Source organism: Protomyctophum parallelum, assembly GCF_964188405.1.
Source record: "Protomyctophum parallelum genome assembly, chromosome: 2".
NCBI classification, from domain to species: Eukaryota; Metazoa; Chordata; class Actinopteri; order Myctophiformes; family Myctophidae; genus Protomyctophum; species Protomyctophum parallelum.
The window spans coordinates 33,992,052-34,016,936 of record NC_139699.1 but is presented as its reverse complement, the minus strand read 5'-3'; the positions used below and the strand labels follow the sequence as shown (position 1 = coordinate 34,016,936).

The 24,885-nt window shown below is 42.7% G+C and overlaps 1 protein-coding gene across 1 annotated transcript in view; it reads right to left on the bottom strand.

Annotated features, from left to right (window-relative positions):
• The window catches only part of abhd17c (abhydrolase domain containing 17C, depalmitoylase), a gene marked incomplete at its 3' end in the record, with an annotated part of 45,455 nt that extends 20,971 nt beyond the window's left edge, over positions 1-24,484 (bottom strand). The window contains exons 1-2 of the mRNA XM_083759278.1: positions 23,712-24,484; positions 19,480-19,745 (exon numbers count right to left, since the gene is read on the bottom strand). Coding sequence (XP_083615404.1) covers positions 19,480-19,745; positions 23,712-23,933 — 488 coding nt within the window. The 5' untranslated portion in view covers positions 23,934-24,484. The remainder of the gene's footprint in view (positions 1-19,479; positions 19,746-23,711) is intronic.
• Between the last annotated feature and the right edge of the window lie 401 nt (positions 24,485-24,885).

Here is a 24,885-nt window from a genome sequence, read left to right as displayed (position 1 = left end):
TACTCATCGGGATCCCTAGCAAGAGCCTCCAGAGGCTTCAGTAATCAGTACAAAAGAAATATGACCATATTACACCCACCCTCCGCTCTCTCCACATCACCTTCAGGACTGAATACAAGATCTCCCTTCTTACACACCAGTGCATCTACGGAAATGTCCCCCCTACATCAAAGAGCTCATCGCCCTTAAACCTGCAACTCGCAGCCTCCGCTCCTCCAACACCCATCTTCTCCCTGTCCCCCACACCAACCTCCGCACCATGGGCGACCGGGCCTTCTGCCACACAGCCCCATGTCTGTGGAACTCTCTCCCTACACCTGAGAGCACCACAGCCCCATGTCTGTGGAACTCTCTCCCTACACCTGAGAGCACCACAGCCCCATGTCTGTGGAACTCTCTCCCTATTCATCTGAGAGCACCACAGCCCCATGTCTGTGGAACTCTCTCCCTACACCTGAGAGCACCACAGCCCCATGTCTGTGGAACTCTCTCCCTGCTCACCTGAGAGCACCACAGCCCCATGTCTGTGGAACTCTCTCCCTGCTCACCTGAGAGCACCACAGCCCCATGTCTGTGGAACTCTCTCCCTGCTCACCTGAGAGCACCACAGCCCCATGTCTGTGGAACTCTCTCCCTATTCATCTGAGAGCACCACAGTCCACAGCCCCATGTCTATGGAACTCTCTCCCTATTCACCTGAGAGCACCACAGCCCCATGTCTGTGGAACTCTCTCCCTGCTCACCTGAGAGCACCACAGCCCCATGTCTATGGAACTCTCTCCCTATTCACCTGAGAGCACCACAGCCCCATGTCTGTGGAACTCTCTCCCTGCTCACCTGAGAGCACCACAGCCCCATGTCTGTGGAACTCTCTCCCTATTCACCTGAGAGCACCACAGCCCCATGTCTATGGAACTCTCTCCCTATTCACCTGAGAGCACCACAGCCCCATGTCTGTGGAACTCTCTCCCTATTCACCTGAGAGCACCACAGCCCCATGTCTGTGGAACTCTCTCCCTATTCATCTGAGAGCACCACAGCCCCATGTCTGTGGAACTCTCTCCCTGCTCACCTGAGAGCACCACAGCCCCATGTCTGTGGAACTCTCTCCCTGCTCACCTGAGAGCTCCACAGCCCCATGTCTGTGGAACTCTCTCCCTACACCTGAGAGCACCACAGTCCACTGACTCTTTTAAGAATGGACTTAAAGAACAACTTTAGTTTTTTTCAACCAAGGTTCATGTTTTAGGTTATTATTAGAGAAAGTAAAAGATGAGTGTTAATTCTTTTTCATTTGCTGCTTTCTTTCGTTTTAGGGATTTTAGCTGTTTTTTACAGGGGGGGCGGGGCATTCAAGCATGGGGCTAAATATGTATTTTTTTTTACAAAATATTATGGCGATTTCTTTTATTATTATTTACTATAGTCCTAATAAACCCCAGGAAATTACATCTGGCCACAGAAGATCACAGGATCTACTGAATGTAATATTGCATATTTTCCTACATAATGTCTCATTTGCATATTCAAAAATGTAATATTTGTAATACAATAAATCATTGTCTTTGTGTAAGTACTCAATTGGGGAAGTTTAATGGTGATAACAATCTAATATAGGTATGGTTTTGCACACTCAATTCATAATTAATGTTTCAATTTTGGAGCTCTGGCTCATGGACTAAAAACCAAAAAGAACTGAACCGGTTCCCACTGGGAACCAACCGGTGGAAAAGGGGCCACTGTGTCATAGACTCAATATGCAGTTTGTCACGTTCAGTAGATCCTGTGATCTTTTGTGGCCAGGTGTAATTTCTTCGGGTCTAGTAGGACTATAGTAAATAATAAAGAAATTAATCGCCATAATATTTTGTAAAGAAATACATATTTAGCCCCATGCTCAAATGCCCCCGCCCCCCTGTCAAAAACAGCTAAAATCCCTAAAACGAAAGAAAGCAGCAAATGAAAAAAAAAAATAACACTCATCTTTTACTTTCTCTAATAATAACCTAAAACATGAACCTTGGTTGAAAAAAACTAAAGTTGTCCTTTAAGACCAACCTTTTTAAGAAATCTTTCCCCTAAACATGTTTTACTGCTTATGATGTAGCTTATACTTATTATTTTTTTTATTTTGCTTTTAACCCACTTTGAGATTCGTAAGAATGTAAAGCGCTTCATAAATATAATGCATTATTATTATTATAATTATTAGGCAGTTTTCTGTGAATGTAAAACTGAGCGCGTGTGGCCCCTGCTTTTCCATGTGATGTGACAGACAAGACGATGCACTTTACAGTTCCTTTTATTCCTCATACAAAGATGCCATTGTCAAATGATTAAAACGCCGCTTATCAACTAACCGGTAAAATTGATAATTTGCATCCCTATTAGCCGTGATCTGTTCAGTTCATGCTTTTAGATCTGAAATAACTTTGACCTTCAGATTCTACAGCCAGAAACCAAACATTCCAACAAACGAGAGTTATTATCCACAGCTTGTGGCCTCCGCAGAAAACCTAACATCTCAGTGAAGAATGGATAATATGTCCCACTTCAGGAAAGCATCATTCACCATGTCATCCGTTTGCCTGTTTGGCTCTGATAAACAAACAGGCTATCTGAAAGTCCCAGCACTTGAAATACCTTTTAATACCACACTTGTCTTCTATTGTAAACAAACACGTCAAGACTTATCAAAAATGCTAGCGTCATATTTGGGCTGATAGCCATGCAGCATGCTATTTTGCTAAAGTAAGTTGCAAAATATTGTCGACCGTTAATCTTTCCACAGACACAGGCCATCCGTCCGCTTCTAAACTTCTCCAGTATTTTACCTCATGCATCCAGGCCTCTTAACACACCATTAAACCAGTGTGTTATCAATGCACCCAGACAGACTCCAGCGAAGGTGTCACATCATGGCAAAAAGAGCCGACAACGTATCATGTAGAGCTGCATTTTACCATGTTGGACAGAAATAACAGATCTATAAGCACACCTATAGTCATGAAGTGTGGGTCATGACCGAAATAATGAGGATGCGAATACAAGAGGCTGAAATGAGTTTTCTTGGTCGGGTGGCTGGCATCTCCCTTAGAGATAGGGTGAGAAGTTCATCTCCCTTAGAGATAGGGTGAGAAGCGCAGTCACGGGAGGAGACCCTGGGGCAGACCAAGGACCACGTCCCACTGGGAGGAGACCAAGGACTCTATGAAACAATTTACCATTAAGACTTGTTATTTCACACTTGAATAAAAACAAATTGATTTAACTTTCAGTAGCCTGCAGATGCCCTCCTTATCAAGGCCGAGCACGGCATTGTGTATGCAAGCTGCAACAGCACAACTCCACCGAGCCACAACAGTCTGATCATATTCAGCAAAAACCTTGTTTGAACTTCTGATGACATTCACAAATGTCAGCACGGGGGCATTAATAAGCACCTTCGATTAGCATGACTAGATGGTTGTAGCAGGCGGACGGACGGCCCCTGGCTGAGATGGTACTATAGCGTGACACCTCAGGCAGGCAGGGGGATCCCCTGGAGGGAGGACGGTGGTACCTCAGTGTCTCAGAGACATCAGGCAGGCAGGGGGATCCCCTGGAGGGAGGACGGTGGTACCTCAGTGTCTCAGAGACATCAGGCAGGCAGGGGGATCCCCTGGAGGGAGGTTGGTGGTACCTCAGTGTCTCAGAGACATCAGGCAGGCAGGGGGATCCCCTGGAGGGAGGATGGTGGTACCTCAGTGTCTCAGAGATGTGACGTCCAGTTCCATTTCAAACATGCCAGTCTGCACTCTGCAACAACAAACACGGCTACAACTCCTCGTCCCTCATGAAAAGAGAGAGAGGCTTAAGTTGGAAGACTTGAATATTTGACAGCAGGAAATGATGGCCTCAAGTCAAACATGATATCGTTGGAGTGAGCGATGCAGTCGACATTCAAAGTTTAATCAAACGTGGTGTCAAAGCTAGGGCCCGAGGCTTAAGAGGGCCAATTACACATTTATTGAGGTGAAGTCCCCTATCCCACTCTGTCCGATGGAATCCCCTTATTAAAAACGCAAATTAAACATTGAACACGAAACTTGTGTAACTTGTTATTGGGAGGGAAGCTGTTCTACAATCAATTAACTTGAGTAACTCGTGAATGGGAGGGAAAGTGTTAATCCATCCATCCATCTTCAACCGCTTATCCGTAGTCGGGTCGCAGGGGACAACAGCTCCACAAGAGTGTTCCAGACTTCCCTCTCCAGAGCAACCCTATATAGTAGCTTCCTCCTGGGGGATCCTGAGACGTTCCAAGGCCAGTGAGTCGATGGGCTTCCTCCAACTGCGCCTTGGTCTGCCCCGGGGTCTCCTCCCAGTGGGAAATTGTTAATAGTGATTTAAAGGAGCATTCAGTGATTTGGGTGATTTGGAAAAAAACCCGGTCCGCCCCGGTAACAAGATGTGCACACGCACGCACTACAGTGGGGGGAGCGACACACACCAAGGCCCTCCCCCGCTCGATCATGATTGGCAAAAGGCCCCTCTATATTCTGATTGGATGAAGGCTGGGCCACCTAGGCAAAGTCTGGACCTCATAGTTCTGGACCTCATAGGTCTGAACAATCATTACATCATCACCTAATCGCAATTATTTGAGATGATCGTAATTATCTTTGCATAATAGTCAATTGTTGAAAAATATCCATACATTTAAAAAAAATATATATATAAAAAATAGAGAAAATAGCAGATTTATAAGCTTACATGTCACTTCATTACATGCTGTAAGCTTGTAGATCTGATATTATATTTTGGAAAGAAAAAAAAAATCATAGAAAATTATAAAATGTGTCAGTGATTTATTTGTATATTTTAAGTTGTGTCATATCTGCCATGTGTAATTTGTGATTACGAAGCCTTAAAGGTATATTCAGTGATTTCACTTAATTCAAATATCACTTATTTTTTTGTTTTGTTGTGATAATCCTCCCTACTATAGAGTGTGCTGACCATATAAGGAGTTCCTCCCTGTCCCCAGTTAACCCCTGGGGGTCAAAAAACCTTAGGTTTCGTTTTTGACTCTCTATCCTGATTGGACGAAAGGCTTAGGTCCCAGCCAAAAACGAAACCTAAGGTTTTTTGAGTGAAATCACTGAATATACCTTTAATGCAAATTGTATCTTGTCAATGTTCAATGCAAAAACACACGATTAAATCAAAAATAAAATCGTCAACTTAAATGTGTAATCGTTAACAGCCGTACTCATAGGGAGGCAATTAAAAACAAAACTTGGAGACGTAACGAGGAGAAAGACGCGTTATAATTTACAAGAATCTTAAAATCGATTCTAAAAACAGCGTATTTAGCCAGAGGGATGGGGGGGGGTCTCGCTATGAGCACAAGGAGAAAGGAAGGGAGGGAACTAGGGCTGTCAAAGTTAACGCACTATTAACTAGTTAACTCACAATCCTTTTAACGGCACTATTTTTTTAAACGCGCGATTAACGCACTGTGAAGTTTGACAGGTTGAGAGACGCATGGCAATTTTACACTGAAGAGTTGAATAATTGTTAAACAGCTGCATTACTTAAGTTAATTTAAGTCTACACAATTAGAAAACTTAGAAAACATGTTATTTTGATCAACATGGCCTGTTATCTCTCGAAATGGTACCATTGGCCAACATCAATACAGTTCTTTAGTTTGAGTCTGGAAGGCTAAATGTCATCAAATGGTGGTCCGTGGCTCAAATGCAGAATAAATAATGGACCTTGATATGAAAAATCTTGAAAACCACTGATTTAAGGTATATTTAGAACGGATAAAAAATATGCGATTAATTCGCATATTTAGCCAGAGGGATGGGGGGGGGTCTCGCTATGAGCACAAGGAGAAAGGAAGGGAGGGAACTAGGGCTGTCAAAGTTAACGCACTATTAACTAGTTAACTCACAATCCTTTTAACGGCACTATTTTTTTAAACGCGCGATTAACGCACTGTGAAGTTTGACAGGTTGAGAGACGCATGGCAATTTTACACTGAAGAGTTGAATAATTGTTAAACAGCTGCATTACTTAAGTTAATTTAAGTCTACACAATTAGAAAACTTAGAAAACATGTTATTTTGATCAACATGGCCTGTTATCTCTCGAAATGGTACCATTGGCCAACATCAATACAGTTCTTTAGTTTGAGTCTGGAAGGCTAAATGTCATCAAATGGTGGTCCGTGGCTCAAATGCAGAATAAATAATGGACCTTGATATGAAAAATCTTGAAAACCACTGATTTAAGGTATATTTAGAACGGATAAAAAATATGCGATTAATTCGCGATTAATCACAGTTAACTATGGACAATCATGCGATTAATCAGATTAAATATTTTAATCGATTGACAGCCCTAGAGGGAACATAAAAGAGGAGAAAGGAAGGGAGGAAGGGAACATAACGGAGCAGAGAGAGGGGTCACTGGGACGACGAGGGGTTTATAGACTACCTTGAAAACCACTTGACCCTTGACCCGGTTGGGGACGAACATGGCCCACGAAAACAACAGTCACGTTGTTCAATTCTAGGAGCTTAACTTTCTAAGAACCTTCTAAGAAACGTGTGTGTGTGTGCGCGCGCACACGCACACACACACACACATGGACCCGTTACGTTCCAGAGCACAATGACAATAAACGGTCTCAAAGAACATCACTGACTGAAGCTCCTTTCAAACGGGCAGCGATTAACGAGCCCATTTTCAATGAGACCAGCGTTGTTTTTTTTCTTTCTGTACGCGTGGAGAAGTCGAGGGGCGACAACGCAAGCGTGTTCACGTGAGCGCGGTCCCGTGAAATTGTCGCGTGCGCGCGCTCGTTTCGTGCACACTGACCAGACTTGGATTCCGTTTAGCTTCTTTTTTTTTACGCTTGCGTTGTGGCGCCCCTCGCTGCCCGTTCGAAAGGACCTTTTTGTGGTGGTGGTGGCGGCCTGCCCCCCCCCCCCCCCCCCAAATCCTCCCAACACATTCTTACAGCTGGGAGGGATTATAAAAGTGGCCATAACCGACCCAACAGACAGCTCCACCAAGCCCGTCAGATTAGGCTAATTCTTCCAATTATTTTTCAGTAATAACCAAATCCATCCCGGACATGGCTTCGGTGTTCTCCCGTGCTTTTTTTCTCTCAATAGGCAACAATAGCTGGGGTCAAATTAATTTAATATGATGATTGATAAAGTTAAGCCTCCCATCCCATGAATAATTTACAGTAATGTAATTAACATTGCACAGTACAAAGCCAGGCGGCAGAGGGCCCGCTAACCATTAGCATAAATGTTTAGCCTAATTTGCAGATGTCGCACCCTGCGCATTTAGAGGAAAGGAATGGATTGCAGACTGCACTGGGATTTTACAATCTGGCACACTCTGTGAATATGCTAATACCAAACTACACCACCACCTTATGCCAATACCCAAACTACACCAACACCTCAGTCATGGCAGCCCCAGTTGTTGACACTAAGGGTTTCCCACCTGCCCCTGGCAGGTAAATAAAACACTAAGAGTTGCCCACCTGCCCCAAATACAATATAACACTTTCAGGCCCACAGAGATCTTTAAAATAAAATGTCTAAACATCCTAACAAGGGGTCTGGGAAGGGAGTGTATTGCAACTTGCAAAGGGGGGGTTAAACAGAGGTACATTTGTCAACACTGATCACCCAGATAATTCATGTCATTCATTGCCGTATCGATACAGCAGCCTCTCGATCGATTCACCCATTTATAATGGACGGGCATGCCCTTTAATAATAATAATAAAACTTTATTTATATAGCACCTTTCATGACATGCAGCTCAAAGTGCTTTACAGAGCAAAGGAGAAAAAAGAAAAGAAAAGCAAGGCATAAACATTAAAAAACAAGAGCAGTAATACAATACAGTGAGGACATGAATAACATTTTTTTTTAAGATCAATTAAAAGCAAGTGTAGAAGCTGTGCTTTAAAAATGTCTACAGAGGCTGCCTGTCGAAGGTACAGTGCGAGTTTGTTCCACGCCGTTGGCCCGTAGAAGCAAAAACCTGCTTCCCCGTATTTTTTAGTTGCCATTTTTTTAGGCAAAGCGAGCAGGCCAGCAGTGGAAGTCCTTAGTGGGCGGTTTGGGACATATTTAGGCAGGCAATCTTTGGGCAAGTAGAACATGACCTGTACTTGCCCGACGGGCTAGTACCTCAGAGACTGTGTGGTCTGAAAGGTGGAGTTGGGCTGATATGGAGACTGTGTGGTCTGAATGGCTGACTAAAAAGCTGAATAACTCAAAGTCTACGGAGCTCTCTGTGGTTTCGATAAAACGCGCGACATCCGGAGGTCTTTGCTGATTATCTGGTGGTCTAGATGGAAACATCGGCGCTTTCTAGAGCAAGGATGGCTATATTTTAGCTCGCTAGCTATTTATTTAGCATTAAGATGGACGCCCAAAACAGGATGTTGGTCCTGTGTGTGCAGCCTTTAAATCGCCTCGGCAGTCTGAGGTTGGCTGTACGTCACGGCTTATAGTCCAGTGCTTGTATATGTACACATTAGTTTTTTCCCCTAAATTTAGCTGGTGCGGTTTATATTCAGGTGCGCTTTATAGTCCAGAAATTACGGTAGTTGCTGAACATTACTACATTCAAAATGTGTCACCTGGAGCCATAACTACTGTGGCTTTAAACAGACAACTTCAAAGAGCTTAAAGACTTAGATCTCTGTTAGTCAAAAACATAAGAGTAACTAAAATGAACTGGACAGCCAATTTAGTGCTGGACGATTCTCAAATTTAGGAATTGATATTGCGAAGGCGTCTGTATCTTGACCGCAATCTCTTTTTGATTAATTGTGCAGCACTAAGCAGGGCTTAAAGCCAAAAAGAATCCCAAGACTGAAAAAGATTATTTTGCAAATCTGCACTGATCTCATTAAATGACCCCTATGAAATCCTCAGGACTGAGAACTTTAAGCCCTTCAGTCTTTTGAATAAAATTGCATTTAGTTTTAGTAAAACTAAAACAATGTGATTATCTCAAATAGCCCAATTGTGATTATATAAAAAATTATATAAAAAATGTGACGTGAAAAAAAATGAGATGTGTGGTCTAACAGTGTGTACCATCAGCTGCTTTTATAAGAGATCCTGCAATATTTATGTACAGACGACATTATTATTATTAGACATTATTTTGGGTTTGTTTTTGTTGTTTTACACAGAACCAACCAAAGGTGGTGTAATACCATCCCTGTGTGTGTGTGTGTGTGTGTGTGTGTGTGTGTGTGTGTGTGTGTGTGTGTGTGTGTGTGTGTGTGTGTGTGTGTGTTTGTGAGAGAGAGAGAGGCAACATGTTGATGTTAGGCCTGTCACAATTATTACAGAATTGCCAATCACAATTATTTTTGCATAATCGTCAATCGTTTCTAGTTTACACAAAAACTGCCCTCTCTCTCTCCCCTCTGTTGATTTCCTGATTTCCTTCCTAGAGTAAAGAAGTGATGTCCTTAATATAAGGTCAAGATAATAATAATAATAATAATACCTGGGACTTATATAGCGCTTTTCTAATACCCAAAGACGCTTGCCCAAAGATGTGACCACAGAGTTGCTTGTGTCCGTCCGGTACGCACAAACAAGTTTATATGACTAGAGATAACAGCACAAAGTGGCTCATGCAGCCTCAAATAACTTTTGGATTTGGTGTAATAAAAACAATTAAATCCTCCACTTTTAAACTATTGCTCAACTACAAACAAGGCGGAGAAGAAACAGCCAGCAGCAAACTGCACTCCCTCACGGCATCCGAGAACACCTAGAAATTGTGCCCCTTTAAAAATCCAGGTCAACGATCTGGTCTCCCTCCATCATGTAGGTTGTTACTGATGTCAGTGAGCTTGTCAGTAAAAAGCGAAGCAGCCTCGGCAGCCTAACCCAGACATGCAGTTGGTGATATAACCACAGCCTCGGGGAGATTTATGGCTGACATGTTCAGTCCATTACCATCTCATAAATTGGTCCTACAAGCTAGCGTTAAACAGCAGGGTCGAAGGTCTCCTCCTTTACACACAACATCATAACAAACCTCCTACGGCTAACCGGGAGCAGATCGTCAGCCAAGCATCGTCACGTAGCGAACCCTGAGCTGGGATTCATGGGACTTTATGTTATGTTTAGTAGTGATTAGTGAACACCGAGCTGGGATTCATGGGATTTTATGTTTAGTGGTGATTAGTACCAGTAATAACACTGTGGGAACTGGCCAAGAGGCAGAAATAAAATAAAATTACACTTCAATACTACATCATAAATGTCACATTTTGGAACAGCAAATAAAACATCCATAATACACCAAAAACTACCTATAAAATAAACAAATCACCAAAGTCCTAATCTTTTGGTAGCAGGGCAATGAAAATACACAATATACAAAATCTAAACCGAAATAATAAATATAGGCATGAACATGGGTTAGTAGTACAAATCCAAACACATCCAAATGCAGATGTTAGACTGTGCATCTAAGATGATCCTTTTGAAACTTCAAAGGGAACTTTCAATGCCAATTTTAGTCTGGACTGTATGCCAATTTTAGTCTGGACTGTAGGTCGTTCCACGACCAAGGGCCATTTTTTACCCCCCACCCCCCACTCGAATTTGGAGGAAATGTAAGACGGCAGATCACCCAGAATGGCTTTATAAATGAAAAAGAAATGCCAATGTTGCAGCCTGCGAGATGTGAACCAACCGACTGCAGCATACAACGTGTAGTGATGTGTTCTGAAAGGGGAGTTAGTTATGAAATGAATCTCAATGCAGCATGGCATAGGGGATCCAATTTGGCCAAGGTGGTGGAGCTGGCAAACCTATAAATGGTATCACCATAATCCAATTGGGACAGAAAGAGACCAATGACCATTTTTTTGCAAGCTGAACAAGCAAAACAAGCCTTCAATCTGTAGAAGAAACCCAGAGTGAATCAATATGAAATTTGTATCCAACCGCAAACAAGGTATTTGCTTATGTTAGTCACACAGATTTCATCCAAATCGGTCCACATGATCTCTGTAGTCATGTGATCAAGACGAGTCTGTTGGATTTCTCAGATTCTACACTGATTGGCTGGCTTACACACTATCTCTATAGTCATGTGTTTAAGACGGATCTGTCCGATATATCCTTTTCCATCCTAATTGGCTAACATTGGCTTTCAACGTTTGCAGGATTGGCCCGTTTTGAACAAAAAGCCTCAAATCATCCAATTGCCATCCAAGGCAAGAAGAAATGGCACCCTCTTCACATTGGCCTATTATAGCGCCACCAGGAGGCCACAACCTGACCTAGAGACCTGTGCCGATGGGCACTTTATCTAGTTTAATTTGATGTGGGTACTGATACTGCTGAAACCATTGGTCTCATTGTATGCTCTCACGAGTTGAATTGCATCTGCGTTACTTAATTTATAAGAAGTTCACACAATTACAGAAAGTGGAAGAATCGCTATTTTCATCAACATTTGCCTGTTCTCTCCTGATGGTACCAACATCAATACAGCATGGAATTGAGGACAAAATCTTATACAACGATAACATGTCCTACGTTTTGGGTCCGAGAGGCTAAACAATCTCATCAAATGGTGGTCCGTGGCTCAAATGGGTCCGAGACGAGAGGCTAAACAATCTCATCAAATGGTGGTCCGTGGCTCAAGATCGGGGCCACAACGGTGAAAGAATGACCAATACAATGACCGATACCGATGTAGTTAAATAACAAAAATTACCAATATATTGGCGAGAGCCGACCGATGTACGAGTCCGTTCCATCCTTCCTACCACGAAGCAAAACAAATACATGGATTCCACAGATAACAATCATTAAACCCCAGCTCAGATTAAAGAGAAAATTACTTATTTTTGTTTGTTTCCGTTCGCACAGTATGTTGTAAAATAGCCATAGGAATGTTGGCCTGGCCTCAGTGTGGGCTGTGTGTGTGCACACGTGCGTGTGTGCGTGCATGCAGTGTGTGCTGTGCTCTAAATAACTGCATGGTGTGCACTGTTCATCATTGATACGGCTCTGCAGCTTCCCACACCACACCACTAATGAAAAAAAACACATTCATATGAATTGGCTTAGTGGGAAATCTATCAGAGCGCGGGGGGGGGGGGGCACACAAACTTACACATAAGGAAATACACACACACACACATACCCCCACCCACCACTGGAGGGATGGTGGTAATAATTAAATGGATGCCAACATTAGTAAGTTTGCAACAAATTAAATCTATGCGTTTGAAAGTCAGCTCTGCCCATACATACCCCTGCAGCACATCTAGCAGATCTAGCAGAATTGGAAATAAAAGCGCTCGTGCTTTAGGGCACAGCCCCAACGAGTTTTCCACAAAATGTAATTAAAACATATTGAATAAAGAAAACAAACATTGCTCTGCGGGCAGGTACACCCCAATGAGAGCATGATGATTAACAACAGTGTGTTTTTACACAGATCTCTACAGCGCGTTCTGATGAGTTGAGGCCAACATGGAATGTTTAATGGCTGCTGGGAGAGGACAGGAGGCTTGGCCCCCGCATGCAGATGGCATTTACACTCTCTGTCCACTGGAAAACCCATCTGAGGACTGGAGAGAAAGCTCTACACTCTCTGTCCAATGGAAAACCTATTAGTCCGCTTGCCAGCCCATAGAGCCCCATTGTGAACCCGGACATTTTGAGTACCCTAAAGGTCTTATGTTAGAAATGTTGAGTATGGGTCCCCAGCATTTAGAAACTGCCGGATGCTAACTTGCATATGTTGGGCAATTTTCATAATTAGCATAATACGCTGGGGTACCATTAACATCCAAAATAAGGCAACATATAGTCTACATTCTGGCAAGTAGACTATATCTGAGGACTGAAGAGAAAGATCAGTTTTGTAAACTTAATTTGAGACGATTAACGACGGCCCTTCTCTCTGTCCGCACATCCAAATATGACGTGAAGTTCACAAAGTTCAACCATCGCTACGTTGCTTGGAGTGCAGCAAGTTGCAGTCAGTCAGCCAGTCAGTCAGCCAGCCAGCTTAGAGGGAGGAAGTCAGTCATTCAGTCAGCCAGCTTAGAGGGAGGGAGGGAGAGAGAAGCAGTCAGTCAGTCAGCCAGCTTAGAGGGAGGGAGGGAGGGAGTCAGTCAGTCAGTCAGCTTACAGGGAGGGAGGGAGAGAAGCAGTCAGTCAGTCAGTCAGTCAGTCAGCCAGCTTAGAGGGAGGGAGGGAGAGAAGCAGTCAGTCAGTCAGTCAGCTTACAGGGGAGGGAGGGAGGGAGTCAGTCAGTCAGTCAGTCAGCCAGCCAGCCAGTCTGCCTAGAGGCAGTTAGACACATCTCCGCCGTCAAGCACTCGAGCAGGAATGTCGCGAATGTGTTTACAGTGTGAATTATGTTGGACAGCAGGCACACAATTAGATGACCGCATTTGAAATGAAGTTATTTTAATACTGTGCGGTCAAAACTCAGTAGTGGAGCTTTTGTTTAGCATCCCAAAAGAACTACACTTCCCAGAGTCAAAACACAAAATGGCCGCTGATCATTAAGAGCACCTGCAGACTTTAAAAGGCCACACAAACAGAAACCAGGGAGAAAAGATGCTCAAGTTCTTTCAGAAGTCGAGTTCAACCCCAAAGACGCCAATGGTCTGTAAAAATGTTTATATACTTGCATGTTTGAAATGCTACTTTATGGTTTAACTGCAGTGCTACCAAATTGGATAAGGAACACATTGCAACATTACCTGCTATGTGTTACTTTGGGCACACTGCTGTGTTCAAACACACTTGTGACTTGACAGTGTTTGGGGGAAATTAATTCATTTGTGTTTAAAGTATAAATTACAAAAGAAGACAAAGTTAGAAATGTTAAGTTTATTGAATATTACTTTAAGAATTTAAAAGACTACTGAAATGTGGACAATTCATGGTTCTCCATGTTTAAATGCCTAGTTGGAAAAGAGCTGATCTACAAATCAAGGATCAGCTATTTATCTATCTTTATTCCAAGTGCTTAGATGTTCACTTGAGTTGAAACAGTTCCATTTAAAAGGGTTTAAATGGTGACTTTAAAATGTTAACTTAATGTTTACTTATTTGTCTAAAATATTAACTTTAAGTTTAATTAGAAACTTATCTATTCCATTTAAATGGTTAATTTGAAGTGTTTAATTTAAAATGGTTACTTTAACTTTAACAATATATTGATAAATTGGTGTTTAAAAGTAATTTAAATTAGACATTGAATTGCTTAAAATACATTTAATTGTTTAAGACATGTGCTTGTTTAAAATACTGTATTGCTTAAAAATAATTGAAGAAAGCTAATGGTTTAAAGAAGTTTATCCGTTGATTGTTTGGCAATGTTGTTAACCTTTTATTTTTCTCTGGTTGAAGGTTTACAACCAACAAGAAGCCAACCAATCACCATGAAACCAACAGGATAAAAGAGTTGGATAAATAAAAGTGGATTGAGTTGGGAAACTGAGTTGTGTCCTGAATTAGGATGCGTTTTTTTTATTTTATGTTTTGCTTTATTGATAAACTGAGCTCTGTTCATGCAGCCTGGAGAGTGACAAACTGGAGTTTGAAACACATTGTTTTCAACGAGGACGGCACAAATATCAGCAATTTTTAGGTGCAACATGCCAACTGTTTTAAAGTATTGTACAGTGACAACTAAAGTCTCTGTAATGTTTATGTTGTACCATTACTAACAAAATCTAAAACAAAGGGATTTAAGATCATTAAAGCTGGGCTGTTGCCCGAGTCCAGTGCATTCTGCCAACTTCCGATCCAGGACTTTGTCACTCTTCACTATGCTCTTCGACAATAGAAGTCTATGTAGAAGAGCAACGGAGTTGTCGTAACTCTGTCTTACTCTATGGCTCTGGGAGGAACAAGCCACCGCTGACTTAGAAAACACTAGAAATCACTCTGCTCTGAGCTTGTAGATCTGCCAATTACACTGAGCTGGTCTATGATGGATAGACCAGCCTTATTCCACTGTTCAATCCAACAGCACTACGGATTGTGGCGTGTTTAGGAAAAATGGGAGGAAAAATGTTAAAGTTCTCCTTTCACTGCATTTATGTTAGACCTGAGGCCGATTAAAATAAAAAAGGCTTCTAAATCAGATTTCTGGAAAACCTATGTTTCTATGTCAGTGGTGCTTAACCTTTTTCATGTTGCGGACCCCCATCTGAAAATATGGTGTAACAGGGACCTCCCAGAAGCTAATATTTCAGTTAAAAACGTTTGCTCTGAATATATTCAAAGATATAGATTCAAAGATTTGAGACACATTTTCAAATAAGAAAACTTCAATAGCTAAAGTATAACATAATGCTTAAAACACCAAGAGGGGTTCCCATCCTGAATGGGTTAAAGGGACGTACTATTTAAAAATGATAAAGTTCTCATTTCGCTGCATTTATGATAAAAAAAAGGATTTAATATTCTCACACCAGCCGAGGCGAGGCACACAGTCAGCAGTTTCAACGACCGCACGCCGTTCTCACAGGAAGCCGTTTATTTGAGCTTCTCTTGGAATAATTACAAAGTAGATGACCATGCAGTTGACGGAAATGGCATTCAGGCTGAGGGCCGTTTCTGTGCACATACCCAATGCTTGGAAAGGTGGCTCGCTTCCACACACACACAGCACATTAATTCCGTCCCCTGATGATGAATTTGCTCCAACCAGCTTGCCCGACGGTACACCATCCTGTATCACAATCTCATGCATTTAGCTACCACTCGATTTAGGGAGGGACTATGCGGGAATAATAAGCAGGCCAACCTTGAGCTGCAACAGTGTCTGATATCCATGTTCATTTTTACAGGTCGAGTCAACCGAACATCGGGAGAGGGATGAATCAGTGCAACTCACCATTAGACATCACAGACATGCATTGTAGTCCTGTAGTATATTATAATAACGCTTTAAGCTACCTCCACATTGCACCGATGGTCGGCTGTCGGCCAGTTTGAAAGCATTTGAAATGTGTTTGGGAAAAACATTACTATTCAAATTATTCATATTACTCAATACTCAGCATTGACCTTGGTACGTACTACGTTTGGCTTACATGAGATCAGCAATTAGTTTCAGCCTCCAAAATACCGACAGAAGCCTAAAGTGTTAATACAAATTCAGCAGGACTGCATTCTGTCTGCTTTTTGATTACTAATGAGCCTAATTAGTCCTTACTCCTTCCCTTTGTTTACTTATTATTACTCGCTGTAAGTTTCCTTTAAACAAGGAACTGCTTCAAAGAAGAAAAGAAACCCCAGACACCACAGAGGCACAGACAGGATGAAAGTAGATGAAAGTATTTAAGCCTTAAATTACTGATATTAAAATAGGGCATATCAAAATATGGTTTCTACCACACTGAGGAAAGAAAGCACACTCACCGAGAATGGACAGTAACATTATGGCAAACGTATCATGTAAAACTCACTCCACATTTTAGGGTTACAATGTAACTTTGATTAAAAACAATAACGACTTTTGTACTGACATGAAAACCACCAGCTTCCTCAGAAGACGGTCAAACAAATGAAACCTGTCATGAATACAAATTACCAATATGGGCTCAAATTAGCCGTTCGCTAAGTCCCACCCAAGCACATACTTGGCCAATACCACGTTAGTGACGGTTACTAGGTAAGGATCCTTATTCCTTATAAGTATCCTTAGGGTACTTATTTATAGGTTCATTAATGGAACCAATTCTCATCTACGAATGCTGACTGACTGACGCACTAATGAATAGTTAACTTGAGTTCTGTACACAACATCTAAATACTGCACTGCTGGCAACGGTTAAGACATTCTGATGAGACAAGCTGATTTGATAATTACATGTAGGGTAATTAATGGGAATAGAATAAACCTTAAAGGTGTAGGGAAATGGAAATAGTGGACATTTTATTTTGAAGTTTCAGCTTGAAACGCTGTCCCTGAAGTTTCTGAACCAATCAGAGTGTCCAGGCTATGGGGTCTCAAAGTCTGTGACTTCCTGCACGTGATTTAGTTTGTAAACAAAGTGACAGGGAGACGTGGGGAAAAGACAGCAGATCATTTAGTTTGTAAACAAAGTGACAGGGAGACATGGGGAAAAGCCAGCACATTATTTCTAACCTATACACAACCTATATACATATTTTAGCCTGATGATTAAGTTTAAAACAAGTAATACACTGTCTGGATGTCATCTTGAATGAGATTAAAAACAGAGTAGTTCTTTAATCAAAACCAGCTGTGGAGGTCAAATGAAGCATGGGAATCAAACTGGTGAGCTTCATTTTTATTGGCTTTTATTGATGTGTATCAATATATATGTTTTTAGGAAGTAATTAAAAAAATGTTTTTATGGACTTTTGATATAAAAACCCACAACAATGAGAATTTGCCAATTTTTTTGGCATCCATTGTTAGGTATGCCGATATGATGACCACGGTTATGGTCTAAAAGTGTGAAAAACATATTTTTTATTTCACTACGCCTTTAATAAACATTTCAAGGGACCCGACCGATAGTGGAGTGGAGTGGAACTAAATGGTAAATGGTGCATTTATATAGCGCCTTTATCCAAGGCACTTTACATAGATTGTGCATTACATTCACCTAGTCACCCATTCACAGACACATTCATACACCGATGGCGGCAGAAACCATGCAAAGCACCTACCAGCACATCAAGAGCAATTAGGGGTTCAGTGCCTTGCTCAAGGACACTTCGACACTAACTCTGGGGGAGCCCGGGTTTGAACTGAGAACCTTGCAGTTACCATCCAGCCACTCTTCCCCTGAGCCACCACCGCCCCAGTGGTGGTGGAACTCCATTCCATTTAGACCCGAGGCCGATTCTAAAACAAAATACTCTTCTGAAAATGTGTTTTTCCAGGGACCACCAGAAGCAAAGATTTGAGTTAAAAACGTTCGCTCTGAAAGAATATATATTCAAAGATTTGCACCACATTTTCACGATTTAAAAAAAATAGCAGATCTACAAGCTCGTACTAGTGCGGCACCCGGTGCCGTGCAACAAGCTATTTTTCAATAGCTAAAGTATAGCATAATGCTTAAAATAGCAAAAGGGGTTCCCATCCTGAATGGGTTAAGCATACCGTAGGCAACCACCCAAACACCCAACTACGAGAGCCAGTCAAAGTACTAATAAATATAAACAACTAGGTTCCTTTCCATCAATAATAGGCAAACAATCCTTTAAGATGAATAATCAGTTGGATAAATATGATTCGAAGTGGGACGTGTTCCTCAGTCATGTTGCAGGTCCTTTGGTGTGATCCATGGTCAGGCAATGCCCTTGTTTATTGTATTACTACACATGTGATACGGTTGATGATGCTGCGTGTTTGGTCGTGTAAATACTGTAAACTAATTTAAGCTTTTGATTTGATTTATTGGTATTTTTATTTGTTTATCTTGTCTATCCTTGTTTTTTTATTATGTTTCTGTGTTCATACACATAACCATGAATACGTATTCTGTTGTTGCTTGTGTTTGTATTGTATGTTTTCTGTGTTTGAAGAAATATAAAATAAAGTACAGATCATAAAAATAATAGGCAAACAAAACAAACCTAGCTGAGAATGCTTGATGAAGTCATCTTTCATTAGCAGTGGTGAACTTTATTTTGTCCCTGCTGCAAGCGCAAATCTCCACATCTTGTCAAACCAGTTGATATACCACAGCAAACTGGATCTGGATCCTCGTTATATACCAATTAATTTGTCTAAGATAACGGGCTTGGATGTCCATCAAGCAGCTTTAACCCAATTAAGACTGAGGCTGATAACTGATTCTAAAAACAATTATTCTAAATCCTAATGTGTCTATGTCAGTGGCGCTCAACCTTTTTCATGCCAAGGACCCGCAGGAATTGTCTGTATTTGGCTGCGGACCCCATCTGAAAATATGTAGTTCCAGGGATCCCCCAGAAGCAAAGATTTGAGTTAAATACGTTCGCTCTGAAAGAATATATATTCTTTTTCAAAAACAGGAGATCTACAAGCTCATAGCACTGCACTCTGTGTGCTTGTAGATCTGCTATTTGTCAATAGCTAAAGTATAACAATGCTTAAAACACCAAAAGGGCTTCCCGTCCAGAATGTGTTAATAACACAACTATGAAGACATGCCACCAGCTGTATGCAGTTAATTAACTAGCCAAGCCAGAGTTCTACATCCACCTACTATTTACTAATTGCTGACAATCTCAGCCGATACGGTTTTCAACAACACAGGCCACAAATACAACATGGTTCCCTCTATTGGGGTGTTGTGTGTGTGTGTGTGTGTGTGTGTGTGTGTGTGTGTGTGTGTGTGTGTGTGTGTGTGTGTGTGTGTGTGTGTGTGTGTGTGTGTGTGTGTGCGCTCCACATAAACTAACTCACTTGTTGCGCAGCACCTGCCAGGCCGCCTCGATGTCAGCGTACAGGTTCTTCTCGGAGGGCTTCCCGCTGCTCACGCCGTAGCCAGAGTAGTCGTAGGAGAAGACGTTGCAGTTGATCCTGGAGCCCAGGCCGATGTAGAAGCTGCACATCTGGCCCAGGTCCACCGCGTTGCCGTGGGAGAACAGCAGCGTGTAGCGGCTGGTGGGCGCGCAGCGCACGAACATGCAGCCCACACGGTTCCCCCGGCTGCTGCGCGTGGTGAACACCTGGAGCACAGGAGACAGGAGACAACATGAGATGAACACCTGGAGCACAGGAGACAACATGAACACCTGGAGCACAGGAGACATGAGACAACATGAACACCTGGAGCACAGGAGACATGAGACAACATGAACACCTGGAGCACAGGAGACATGAGACAACATGAGATGAACACCTGGTGGAACACAGGAGACCTCAGACATGAGACAACATGAGACGACATGAGACGACATGAACATCTGGTGGACCACAGGAGACAGACATGAGACCACATGAACACCTGGTGGACCACATGAGACGACATGAGACCACATGAACACCTGGTGGACCACATGAGACGACATGAGACCACATGAACACCTGGTGGACCACATGAGACGACATGAGACCACATGAACACCTGGTGGACCACATGAGACGACATGAACACCTGAAGCACAGGAGACATGAGACAACATGAGATGAACACCTGGTGGACCACAGGAGACAGACATGAGACAACATGAGACGACATGAGACGACATGAACATCTGGTGGACCACAGGAGACATCAGACATGAGACAACATGAGATGAACACCTGGTGGACCACAGGAGACATCAGACATGAGACCACATGAACACCTGGTGGACCACATGAGACGACATGAACACCTGGAGCACAGGAGACATGAGACAACATGAGATGAACATCTGGTGGACCACAGGAGACAGACATGAGACCACATGAACACCTGGTGGACCACATGAGACGACATGAACACCTGAAGCACAGGAGACATGAGACAACATGAGATGAACACCTGGTGGACCACAGGAGACAGACATGAGACAACATGAGACCACATGAGACGACATGAACGCCTAGTGGACCACAGGAGACAGACATGAGACCACATGAACACCTGGTGGACCACATGAGACGACATGAACACCTGGAGCACAGGAGACATGAGACAACATGAGACCACATGAACACCTAGTGGACCACCGGAGTAGGGATGGATGCACGCTGGGCACAATATACGCTGTAGTGTAGACTACAGAGCATAGCTGAAATTTGGCGGAAGTAGCAGGATTTTGGCGGAAGTACCGCTCAAGGAAATGACGTTGACGCTTTACAAATCTGTTTACATTCTCCGTGAATTAAACAATTGTTGTGAATGGTCAAAAAATATTGTATCCGGGGGAAATACAACCTATGCACGCTCTGCCTTACTGTATATTGTGACCAGGCTTTTCTCTTCGCAGATGAGTAAGGACCGAGGCTAGGATGGATGTCAACAATTCATCATTTGTCAGCGTTCTGATTGGTCCCCGACTGACTAACCAGCATACTGTCAGCCTTCTGATTGGTCCCTGACTTAGTGACCACAGGCTCTTTCTGCCTTATTCCGCCCTGGTTCCACCTTGTTTATGTTAACTTTGCTAAAACTTTAAACAAACTTATGCCCATTCACTCACCATGTTGCACCTGTGATCTTCCTCTTTTACTGACACCAAGTTTAAAATAACAATTGGATGCACAGAATATCAATACGAAGCAACTGAAAAACACATCATTTAATTTTCAATGGTAGTGGATAAAGGATTTTTGTCCAACCACGAAACGGCAACCAATGGGTGCAAAGAGGGGCACAACCAGGATCTTGACAAAGGGTGAATTCATCGAAAATGTATAAATGGCTAAATTAAAAAAAAAATCTATCATTGGGCGGTTTTCTGTGAATATAATGCTGTCTAACTACTTCACTAACTACTAATGTTATACCTGTCTAACTACTTAAAAAAGACACCCCGGCCTGTACCTGTCTAACTGCTTCACAAAGACACCCATGTACTGTAATGGGAATTTTAGAATGCCAATTACAGTGCCAGATATATGCATTATTGTGTATTTATCTTCCTTCCATTAAGTCTCTTTGCTCACCAATGTCTAATTCATGCAGCTGTCAATCCAACAGCTGACTTGACTCCTCCACACTGTCAGCAAAGGTATACTTATTTGTGTGTCGCCCTTATGTTTAGCGCAGATCCGTATATGGACATTCAGTGTGGCATCTCTGTTAGGACAAGACTATAAGGACTGTCTGAGAATGGGGTTGAGGAGGCTTGCGCCCAGAGGGGCTGCTGGAGCAGGCAAGGAGGCCTGTTCCTCACTCTCTGTATGTTGTTACTCTGGTGAATCTTCTTAATAAATTCTCAATACTTCACCCTGAAGAACTTTGTCAATCCTTCATCTTTGGATACCTGTCTAACTGCTTCACAAAGACACCCATGTACCCGTCTAACTGACACCTAGAGTAATCTAGTAAGAGAGTGGTGACACGCTTTGATCTCGCTGCAAAGCGGGTGCCTATGGGCGATAGTTCCAAACATTGCTCCTATGGCTGGAACTATTCCATTGAGATAGAATGAGCACTTCCGCATTCCATTGTTACAATGAGAGTCAACGGGAGTGTCATTACTCTCTTACTAGATTACTCTGCTGACACCCATGTACATGTCTCACTGCTTCACAAAGAGACCCATGTAACTGTCTAACTGACACCCATGTACCTGTCTAACTACTTTACAAAGACACCCATGTACCTGTCTCACTACTTCACAAAGATACCCATGTACCTGTCTCACTACTTCACAAAGACACCCATGTACCTGTCTAACTACTTTACAAAGACACCCATGTACCTGTCTCACTACTTCACAAAGATACCCATGTACCTGTCTCACTACTTCACAAAGACACCCATGTACCTGTCTCACTGCTTCACAAAGAGACCCATGTAACTGTCTAACTGACACCCATGTACCTGTCTAACTACTTCACAAAAGACACCCATGTACCTGTCTCACTACTTCACAAAGATACCCATGTACCTGTCTCACTACTTCACAAAGACACCCATGTACCTGTCTCACTGACACCCATGTACCTGTCTCACTACTTCACAAAGATACCCATGTACCTGTCTCACTAGAGTCACTACTTCACAAAGATACCCATGTACCTGTCTCACTAGAGTCACTACTTCACAAAGATACCCATGTACTAGCCCCATATGTGCCCTCTCCCTACGCTCATTCTGAAGCTCCGAGATGAGGTCACACACTGGGCCCCTCCCACCGCGTCAAGGAAGTTGAAAAGCTTTAGCGCCTCCCCGGCCCCTCCCGTGGTCGAAAATTTCCAACTGACTTCAGTTCACTCGACATGCACATGCACGCGCACACGCACACTTCCTTGATAAACATGGAAGCGACTGACAAAAGACGGGACGTAAAGGCTCAGTTCAAATCTCTAGTTGGATTTTCTGGGCCGATCCTAAATTTGAATTAGTGTAAACCTGCATGGGCCCTACACGTTTTGGATTAATGGTGTGGTAAGGATAAGAAACACTTATTGTGGAAACTTGCGCCGTTTCTGAAACGCGGTGGGAGGGGCCCAGTGTGTGACCTCATCTCGGAGCTACAGAATGAGCGTAGGGAGAGGGCACATATGGGGCTACCCATGTACCTGTCTCACTACTTCACAAAGATACCCATGTACCTGTCTAACTACTTCCTACGCCGTCCAAAAAAACACAAACACCAGAGGAAGCAACATTAATCACATTCAACCCAAATTTGTTCTTCTCCTCCCATGACAGTAAATGTGTAACGCCCTACCAACAGTCATAAAGGAATGTGAATCCCTGCTCTCAAAGAGCAGGTGGCTGCCATTCTACACTGGCCCCTGTAAAAAGTCAAAGCCTAAACCCTGCATTAGTTAATTTACAAGAAGTCTAGTAGTCTACACAATTAGAGAATGTAGAAAACATTTGATTTGCCTGTTGTCTCTCCTAATGGTACCAACATCAATACAACACGGAACTGTCAACAAAATCGTATCCAACGACAACTAAATATTACAAGGTTTTGTCTCAGAGGCTAAATCAATCAATAAGTTATGAATCTATTAATAATATTCACCTCCACGGCGTCCAGCTCCCGCTGCGAGTACTGCCAGTCGGCCCTCTCGGTGAGGTGCAGGCTGGCGGCCCCCTGGGGGTCCGTGTGGACGGAGTAGGTGGGCTCCGGGGGCAGGAAGGCCAGCTTGGCCGCGATGCGGCCCGGGCAGGGCGGGCAGCAGAACAGCCAGCACAGCTCGCCCAGGGAGAAGCCGTTCATCCTGGGTGGGCCTGCTTCGGGCATGAATGGGGCTCAGCCGGGGGCTCGGAGTTACACCTCTCCGATAGATTTAAGATGCTTTCAACTTGTAACAGAAGCCAAACACATAAAATAAAATAAAAATAAATAGATAAATGTCTTGTATTTAGAGCCCGTGGCTCCTCGGGAGGTTGGAGGGCGATCGAGCTGACAGCAGGCAGGTGTCTCGCGCGGGTCTGTAGCAGCTAGTAGCACCGGTCCATAGCGTTATACTATATCTAGCTATTAGCAGCTGACAGGCTACTATAGTAGCACTGGTCCATAGAGTTATACTATACTAGCTATTAGCAGCTAACAGGCTACTAGTAGCAATGGTCCATAGAGTATAATACATATAGCTGTTAGCAGCTAGGCTAACTTGGCTACTAGCAGCATCTACTAAATAATGTGGGACGTTTTCTCCCCACAATAAACGCGCGACGTTCAACTTCACGAGGATATTGACGAGGAACGACTGAACAGAAGGGCACAGAGCTGGGTGAGACTCCTCGGCTTGTTGGGAGCATTTCTTCTCGCTATACTAATAATAATATTGTTGATGTGATGATGTGAGCAGCCATGTTTCACCAATATAGGATGTCCGGTGAGGGCCGGACATCCTGTTGAGATTTTGTTTTAATTTTTTTTAATTGAGAAATATATCACAAACAATTCAGGTAGAAAAACACAGCACAAACAACAAGAACAGAAAATAATAAACTAAAACGGGACAAATAAACAGAAAGACAATACAATAACATGTCAGTTTCTAAAAAAAGTTATTTATTACAGTAGGGCAAATGACCTGAGGAGCATTCTAAGTTCCAAGATGACGTGATGGGGGCAGATTGGTAGTTGTCTCCACCAGGCCTGGCTTTCTAATAATAATAATAATAATAATAATAATAATAATAATAATAATAATAATAATAATAATAATAATAATAATAATAATAAT